General features: G+C 40.2%; 1 protein-coding gene across 1 annotated transcript in view; it reads right to left on the bottom strand.

Annotated features, from left to right (window-relative positions):
• The window catches only part of LOC107598274 (centlein-like), a 31,230-nt gene that overhangs the window by 2,593 nt on the left and 19,357 nt on the right, over positions 1 to 9,280 (bottom strand). Inside the window, exon 3 of the mRNA XM_016289569.1 lies at positions 2,617 to 2,738. Coding sequence (XP_016145055.1) covers positions 2,617 to 2,738 — 122 coding nt within the window. The remainder of the gene's footprint in view (positions 1 to 2,616; positions 2,739 to 9,280) is intronic.

The raw sequence follows: 9,280 nt of genomic DNA, 5'->3' as shown, positions 1-9,280 counted from the left end.
TGTGTGTGTGTGTGTGTGTGTGTGTCTGTGTGTGTGTGTGTGTGTGTGTGTGTGTGATGTATATATACAGTACATACACACATCATCATCATCATCTGACTATCTAATGTCTGATTCGATTTATTTGTATCAAATTTACTTCCAGGGCTGAAGTAAAAATGTCATATTCAGTGTGATTTTTGATGTTCATATGGTAAACAAACAAACAAACAAATTAATTAATAAAGAGGTGACAAAACAAATTGAAATCCAATTTCCGCTGCATTAATCTGCAGTGTGAACGTAAGCTTTACGTCCAGACAAACTGCTGATTCAAAATGAAAACGATCACTTCCACTGATACTGTAATGTCTGCGAGGTCTCGCTCAGTTTGTGCACCACTTTAAAGTCAATATTACACTGCAACACAAATACTATTTAAACCCTATTCCACAGACGCTTTTGGCTCATAACGTCCTTGAACCTGCTGCATGGCAGAGCGCCATTGGGTTCTGATCCGTCGTCGTGTGAGAACGCTCTCTCCTCAGCTAACAGCTTAACAGCAGCCGCGCGCAGATCTTCCGTCCTAATCCACTGTGAGATCCAGCATTAAAGCTATGAATGGCCTCCTGAAGGATGCGCTCACCAAACAGACATCTCCATTCCCCTCAAGCCTCCTCCAGCTCCGTCTCGCTTCATTATGCAGCGAGCCAGTAAACGGCCAGAACTTCTCTGGAAAGGCACAGCGACTAATTTCTTTGATTCAGCGAATCTGTTTATGAGCGCAACTTTGATCAGTGTGCGGATGTTTTAATAAGTTTTAATTTCATTTACGCATCCCAACGCACCCAGTCTGATTTAAAAACCTGAAAATCCCTTCTGGAGGAAGAGAGGCTGTGTTTTAATGTTTTGCTAATAGTGGTCGTGCTAATGGTGAGTGACGTGGTGGGTTACGCAGGGCTGCAGCACTCTAATGAGACTCCTGCCGCACTCGCTTGTGCTAATACATGCGTAATATACATAATATACACACACATACACGCGTAACTCCAGACTGACGCAGGCCTGACCATCAGAAACAGGCTCAGGCTAGCGGCTGGCTAACTGATTTCCACCAGTTTTGAGGCATTAGCCTCATGAGTGTAACCCTTCAATACAAGTTCATTCAGCAGGTAACCGTAACTCAACTCCCTGAGCACGAGTTACTGACACCAACAGCTCTGTACGGAATAGGAGCATTCCCGTAACAAGCCTGGAAAGCTTAATAAAACAAGAGCTCCATAGAAAAGTAAGCATTTTTTCCCAATTTATCAAAACTAAGAGGAAGGAGATTATCAGAGACTTTTTCTCTTTTGTGCCTCTGTTACAATCACACACACTCTCTATCTCTCTCACACACACACACACGCACACGCTCACACACACACACACTCTCACACACACTCATACTCACACACACTCATACACACACACACACACACACACGCTCACTCACACATGCTCATACACACACATACGCTCACACACACACATGCTCACACACTCACACACTCTCTCTCTTTATCTCTCTCTCTCTCTCACACACACACACACTCTCCCCACCCTCACACACACACACACACGCACACACACACACACACACACACACACACACACACACACACACACACACACACGCAGCAGAGGTGGGTAAAATCACACTGCTTTCACACGGGATCACGTTGCACTGCTGTTTTCTTTCATTAACCCACAGAGAGCACAGCTGACAAGGTCAACACTTGCATCTCGTGTGGATACTCTACATACGCCTCCATTATATACGTTTAAAAGGCTTGTGAAAAAGAAAGGGGAAAATGTTAGGGGGGTTAGGGAAATTGTCCTGACATTTTGCTGCTTCCAGGGGTTTAGGTTAAAACCAAAGACTCAAAGGAGGGAATCAAAACCTTTTCTCTCAAACTTTCCCCACGCTTTTTTCTTCCTCTCTATTCTGTCGATATAAACAGTCACCTTGGTCTTTTCAGGATGAAGTACTTCTGCACTCCTCTTCGTGAGAGCCGAAGCATGTGTTGCATTTCAGAGCTCAGAGCAGGGCCGGGAGACGATGCTGAATGTCCAGTAACTCTACTTTTTTCTTTTTTGTGCGTGTGTCAACCGAGAAACCAAAGCTGAGAGATGTCTATCCTAACAGCTTTTAAATCAAGTCTCTGTTTCATAATTCTAGCAAAGGTCGTCACTCAACACACTTTGTCACTTTACAAAACAAGAATGGCACTCTCTACTGTTCAGAACTCACTGCATGACCCAATACAATATTACTGTAGAAATGAAGAAAACTGCTGTCTTATTCGTTTTTGAATTATGTAAGATTTTCAACTTAAGTTAGAGAGTTTTGAAAACGTGCAGATTGGCCTGTAGGTAAAGAATTGATGTAATTTGAAAGATGTAGTCGCTGAATGCATTTTGCACCAAAGCGATCCACAGTTTATCCACAGAGCCTGCTGCTGAGCTGCACGGTGAGAGAGAGTCTAGAGAAAGTGATCGAAGTATTGAGAGATGGGTCCTTGGATTCATACAAAACTAACAAGCCAGGGATAATGACACTGCACTCATATGATTATGTAAACAGGACGTGCTCACAGGTCCCGGGTGTCTTCAGCTTCCTTCAGCAGCTCGCTCATCGTTCTGTAGTTGGTCTGAATGACACGCAGCCGGTCGTGATGTTTGGCGTGGGCTCGTCGCAGATCCTCATTCTCCTGAGTCTGTAGTTACAGAAGAGCAGACAGACACACTTAAAATCTCTGTCGTGTGCACATGTACGATCACATAAGAGTTTAAAAATCACAATCGTTTGCAGCAGCTGATCGGTAACAAAGTGCCACATTCAGGCTTTTTTTATAATTTATATTTATATAGACTTTTATTAATCCTGTATTTCCGTACAGAACTAACTCATACCATCTCATAATAAGTCATGTATTTCAGATTCTTTTATTTAATTAAATAGGGTGGGGCACCCACATAATTAAAATGTAATGAATTGGTTCATGTACTAATATATAAATACATACCAGTTAGAGGTTGATCGATATTGGATTTTGCCGACACTATAATAATGCCTTTAAAGAAAGGCAATACAAATATTTTTGTGTCTAAATAAATAAAAGTAATTACAGTAATTATTGTTATTATTCTTGAGGCCGCTAAAATATTACAACATTGTACCGTAAAGTGTCATAATTGCAATCGCTTGGCATAAATGCACAGTACTCGTTGATATTAAACTGCTCTGAAAGGCCAAGCACGTTTGGATGTTACATGTGCAGCACTCACGTTTATTTCATTAAATGATCACCTTATCACATCAGCAACTCCTGTTTCTCTGTTCTCAAATTTAAGAGCTCTTAAAATAATAATGAAGAATTCTGATATACCATTAAAGACATTTATGATTTTTTTGGGTCTTAAATTTGATCAAACTAAATTAAAGTCACATTGCAAAATATAAAGTACATTTTTAGCCCATACTGACAAACAGTGTTGGGCTCGTTACGCCAAAAATGTAATTTATTACTCGTTACTATTTAAAAGTAATATTATTACTTTCTGGCAACAGTAATTAGTTACACTACTAGTTACATTACTTTTCCTTCATGCGTTTCTTCCCCATAAAAGCTTGAAGCTAATTGTAGCTATACTTTCTCGGTGACCCATTTATGATTATATTTCATGAAGTATTTTATCAGAAGAAATCACATAAGTTCATAAGATGTTTAATTATAGTAATATAATTAATATGGGGATCAGAGGGATGATGGTGTAATACCAGAGTAAAGTTTCCACAGCTTCCACATCAGTGCTCAGATCAGCTTTTCTCCTAAATCAGCGTAATGCCAATATTTCCATCCCCTGAATGTAAGCTTTTCCATATTCCAAGCTTTCCTGATGCACAGGTGACGTCATGTGCGAGTCCTGAGAACTATGAAAATAAATCTAGCAATTATTGGATTTCAAATCAGTAGGGGTTGAGGCATCAAAAGTAACTAGCTGTTTTATGGATGGTAACTGTAATCTTAATAGTAATTAGTTACACTACTAGTTACTGCAAAAAGTAATATTACTGCAACTAGTTACTAGTAACTAGTTACTGTCCAACACTGCTGACAAAACATCTTTAGTGCCACTAATGCAGTGGATTGTGTAAAAGTAATCAAAACATCTCATTGGCAGGGCAGTTGTCTTTACAGTCCAAGGAGAAAAAAAAAATCTGACAGCTCAACATAGAAAAAAATAAAAACTGTTGGCCTGTTGCCATGTGAACGCTCATACCTGATACCCCGTGTGAATATTTCTATTTTTAAGTGTCCTTGCCCTGAACATTAGCATCTGGTGTGAACAGGCCTTACCCGACCACAGGCCACAATAACAGATGATTCTTCACATACTGTTCCACAAAATGTAGATTTTCAGGCCACTTCAGGCTGATTGAGAGACTAGCATCTGCTTAGTCTTCCTAAATCAAAATATACACGAGTGCACGGCTGACCAATCAACCATCAGCTCGTGTTTGGACTTCTGCATGCCACATAATGCCAGGAATGTTTTGAGAGGGTTTTGGAAAGAAAACACAGGTGAAGGCACTGCGCTACGGGTGTACGATAGACTGTGCAAACACCTTCCATATGGAGAAAACGGCCAAGCCATGGCAGTGTGACCCCTTTCAACAGCCAATCACAATAGAGGAATGGAAAAGTGCCATATTACAATCTCCTCCACGTCAGAAAAGATATGCTTTTAATAAAAGACGCGCCTGGTTCTGAGTCTCCAGCCTGTGAGGTAAAAACACGAACACTTACAAGCGTATTTCCGCTCCCGACAGCAAACTCAAGGAGCATTCCTCAGCAGCGGAGCGATCATCCAAACGCACGGAACATAAACAGCAATATAAGAAAATCACTGTCCAGAGAGCTCGGCATTATATGATTATCTAATGATACTGCATAACTAATGTCAGTTTGATTACAAAGTGAACCTGAGCCCACATAACATATAAGCCTAGTGTTCGTCATTTATTTTTAAATATAAAGAAGACTAAACGCATGAGGATTTTTATTGATTTATTTACAGCAAATGTGGAGCCAATTGGATATTTAACTCTTAAATGAATTTTTGGGATGAAGTGCTGTTCAAATAAAAATGGTTTGAGAAACCCATTTTTTTCTTTCTAGAAACAGATGATTAACAGGATTTATTTTCTCGCCATTTACAAACTATGAAAACAATATTATGTATTTTAAAAAGAGAGATCTCATATGCATATGTATCTATAGCAAGTGAAGGATATACACCAGGGGTCTTCAACTAAAATAGCTTGAGGTCCGGACATTTATATAGGCCTACCTAAAAACATGAATTGAGTTTTTGCCAGACCAGGGTATCTGCAGGATATTTAAGCTCATATTTAAGACCTGCACAAATAACATTAAAATTACTGTTAAAAGCATGATTTAGCGTTCAGATACAGGTTTTCACAAAGACAAAAAGTTTCAGCATTTAAAGAAAAAGAAAAAAATAGAGGCAAAAGTATAAATTATGATATTAATTTAAACAATTACTATCAATCAAATATTATAGTCTATTAATTAAATAACATATACATATTTGTTACTGTCTTAATTGTATATATTTTTATAATGCATCATCTTCTTGTCGATCCACTAGTTCACATTTACAGCTCTGCGTGTTTGCTGCATAAAAACGGGCTGATTTTCACATTGGTCTGAACAAAAACAGCAGACGGCTTTATTAAACTGCACACTGATTCTCTGCCAGCAGGAGGCGCTTTCGGAGCAGCAGACATACAGCGGTTTCCCTGGTAACGGCTGTAAACAAAGCAGCACGTGACTTTGAAATGCAGCACTGGTGTTTATTCAATGAAATCATCGCCTTTTGAAGTTTAACCGTCACATTATGCTATATTGCAATTCTTGTCTTGCCGTACCCAAGTTTAAGACCTCCTGAAATCATAATTAAGACTTTCTTGTACCATTTAAGACTTCTTATGGCCTTAAATTTGATACAACTAAATGTAAGACTTTTCACTCACTGAAAGTTTCATGTGTCTGCGCCGCGCTTGTATGTGAATCTCTGTTAAAATGTAATTTATTCCTGTGATCAAAGCTTATTTTTAGCATCATTACTCCAGTCTTCAGTAGTGTATATCGTTAAAAAAAAATCTATTTTGAACAAATGCTGCTCTTTTTAACTTATTATTCATCAAAGAATCCTGAAAAAAGTATCACAGGTTCCAAAAAAAATATGAAGCACAGTAGTGTATATCTTTAAAAAAAATCTATTTTGAACAAATGCTGCTCTTTTTAACTTATTATTCATCAAAGAATCCTGAAAAAAGTATCACAGGTTCCAAAAAAAATATGAAGCAGCAACAGTTTCAGCACTGATAATAAATCAGCATATTATACTGATTTCTGAAGATCACGTGACACTGAAGACTGGAGTAATGATGCTGAAAATACAGCTGCGCATCACAGAAATACATTATATTTTATAGTACGTTAAAATAAAAAACAGTTATTTTAAATTGCAGTAATATTTCACAATTTTTCATTTTTCCGGCATTGATGAGCAGAAAGGTTTCATTAAAAAACATGAAAATTCTTACTGATCCCAAACCTTTAAACGGCAATATATACATACAGATACATATATATATATATATATAAAACGGGCTTATAAGGAACAGTGCCAGTGACCTCCATTGCTCCTAACACTGCCACTAACATAAGAACACACTGAACATTTACTGACTGAACTCAATGTGCTCAGAACTTCTTATTTTTATTTGTGAATGTCACCCATTTACTTTACTTTCACTGTAGGAGCAAAGTAGGCTCACGTTTAGAAAAGAAAAGATCAGGATCCTGTGACTCTAGGGTCTATAGAGCCTAAAATTAAGCTTGTGTCACTGATTTCAGACAGAACGCAGACTTTCTTAAGATGAGTCATAAGAACAGGTCATGATACGAGTACAGAAACATCCATATTAAAAAAAGTTCAGAGTAACCCGTTATGTTTGGTTATTGATAAGTTCGTGGCATGAAATGAAAAAATCACCCTATCTATGTTCTCTTGTTGTGAACGAATCCGCTACTCTCAGATGAATGTGACAAAATTCAGTTTCATTGTGACTTAAAATGAAAAGATAAAGGTAACAACATCAGTTTGTCTTACTGTAAGATAAATCGATATGATAAAAATATACTCACTCAGATAAAATATGCTTATTCATTTGTAACTTTTCCTAGTATATTTCTTGTTGATAATACATCGTAAGCCCGCAGTAACTCACAAAAATTCACCTTTCTAACGTACCACACAATCGTCTTTGATAATTCTCATATTGTTAAAGTGAAATTTCTCTGCTAGCGACACTCAAGCGCACTTTAAGCTAACAGACCAAAGTCACTACGTCATTGGAAGCAGGTGTGAAGATCACTCCCAAAGTTTTATCAAAGAGAGGCTGTTTTTTCCTTCTGGATTTGTTCTTCTCTGGGAACGAGGCGCTGATAACCTGCAGCATTATTGTGGCCTGACATTTCTCCTGTCAGCCAATAGGAAAGGCTGAGTTCTCCCGGCACTTAAACCCCGCAGCAGGAGGAACGCCTCAGTGAGCCGGGTCGCTCCCCAAATGCCCGTAAATATTGGTCTTTGCTTCACAGCTATTTGAAGAAGAAGAAAAAGAAAAGGGGGGGGGGGGATCTCCGCCAAAGATTACATGGGACTTTTCAGGGGTGAACATATAGATTTTCCTGACGAGAAGGCCCTCTATTATCCTGACCTTAGCCAAGACGAACTCTGGCAGAGGCAGCAAGCGCACCTTTCAGCTTGAGTGGCCAGGAGACTTGTCGAAAGGCTTTCTGAAAGGGAGGAAAGCTTGTTTACCGCGGCTATGACACGGCAGCCCTGCTGGGCGGGAAATGCAGGCCCCTGAACCCTGTTATTATTAACAAGGACAAAGAGAACAAGCCGGCCCCAGACTGGTTGCCAATGTGACATGTATGGATTTACTGCTCAGAAATTCACAAGAGGACACTCAGCCTTCAGACAGAAAGACCGAGAATCTGAGACAGAGACGTGAAGGAAAGCAGAGCGCTAATGAAGGCCTGCTCAGATTGAGTGACCAATGTTTCGTGTCTGAGTGACATCACAGCATTAGGGGGGGTTAAAGCGGCCGGCACGCATGCACCTGGGCATCGAGATCAATACGGACCGGAGGATGAGCACTAGAGCCGCCGACTGTCACTGAACCTTACACACCGGAGCATCTGACAGACAAAAACACTGACTAGATTAGTTTACTCCAGCTTTAAAAGGGAGGAAATGCTGGAGTTAAGTAGAAGAGAGCAGGCTAGAGAGAGAGAGAGAAGAGAGACATGGATGATTGGTTTAGTGAAGAGCGTGAGTTCTTCAGCAGTCTTCTCTCCTGCTGCCTCATTGCCTCAGCAGACAGTCTGTGTGTGAGTGTGTGTGAGTGTGTGTGAGTGTGTGTGTGTGAGTGTGTGGGAGTGTGTGAGAGTGTCCGTGTGTGTTTGAGAGAGAGAGTGTGTGTGTGAGACATTGTTTGAAATTATACCACTTAACCAATGAAAGCAAATGTATTAAACATAAAATAGAATGAAAAATTCCGTTCTAAACTCTAGTCGTCTGAGACACTGGCTGTGCTTCGGCTTACGAGCGAATAATAGCGTGTGCGTCTGCATGTGTGTGTGTGTCTGACTGCTGAAGTTTCAGCATGAAGGAGCTCATAGCAGGTAGAGTCAGGTGTTGTCCTCTGACCGCTGCCCTCTAACTGACCTCCATCCTTCATTATCCACACACACACACACACACACACACACACACACACACACAACACACTCTCTCTCTCTCTCTCTCACACACACACACACACACACACACACGCATACACACACACTCTCTCTCTCTCTCTCTCTCTCACACACACTCTCTCTCTCTCTCTCTCTCTCTCTCACACACACTCTCTCTCTCTCTCTCTCTCTCTCTCACACACACTCTCTCTCTCTCTCTCTCTCTCTCTCACACACACTCTCTCTCTCTCTCTCTCTCTCTCTCACACACACTCTCTCTCTCTCTCTCTCTCTCTCTCACACACACTCTCTCTCTCTCTCTCACGCACACACGCACACACACACACACTCTCTCACACACGCACGCACACAAACACACACACACTCTCTCTCTCTCTCTCACACGCACGCACACA

The sequence above is a fragment of the Sinocyclocheilus grahami genome, unplaced genomic scaffold (genome assembly GCF_001515645.1).
Source record: "Sinocyclocheilus grahami isolate Dianchi unplaced genomic scaffold, SAMN03320097.WGS_v1.1 scaffold249.1, whole genome shotgun sequence".
Taxonomy (NCBI): domain Eukaryota; kingdom Metazoa; phylum Chordata; class Actinopteri; order Cypriniformes; family Cyprinidae; genus Sinocyclocheilus; species Sinocyclocheilus grahami.
Note: the sequence above shows the minus strand (reverse complement) of the source record. Positions and strands in the feature narration are given on the sequence as shown.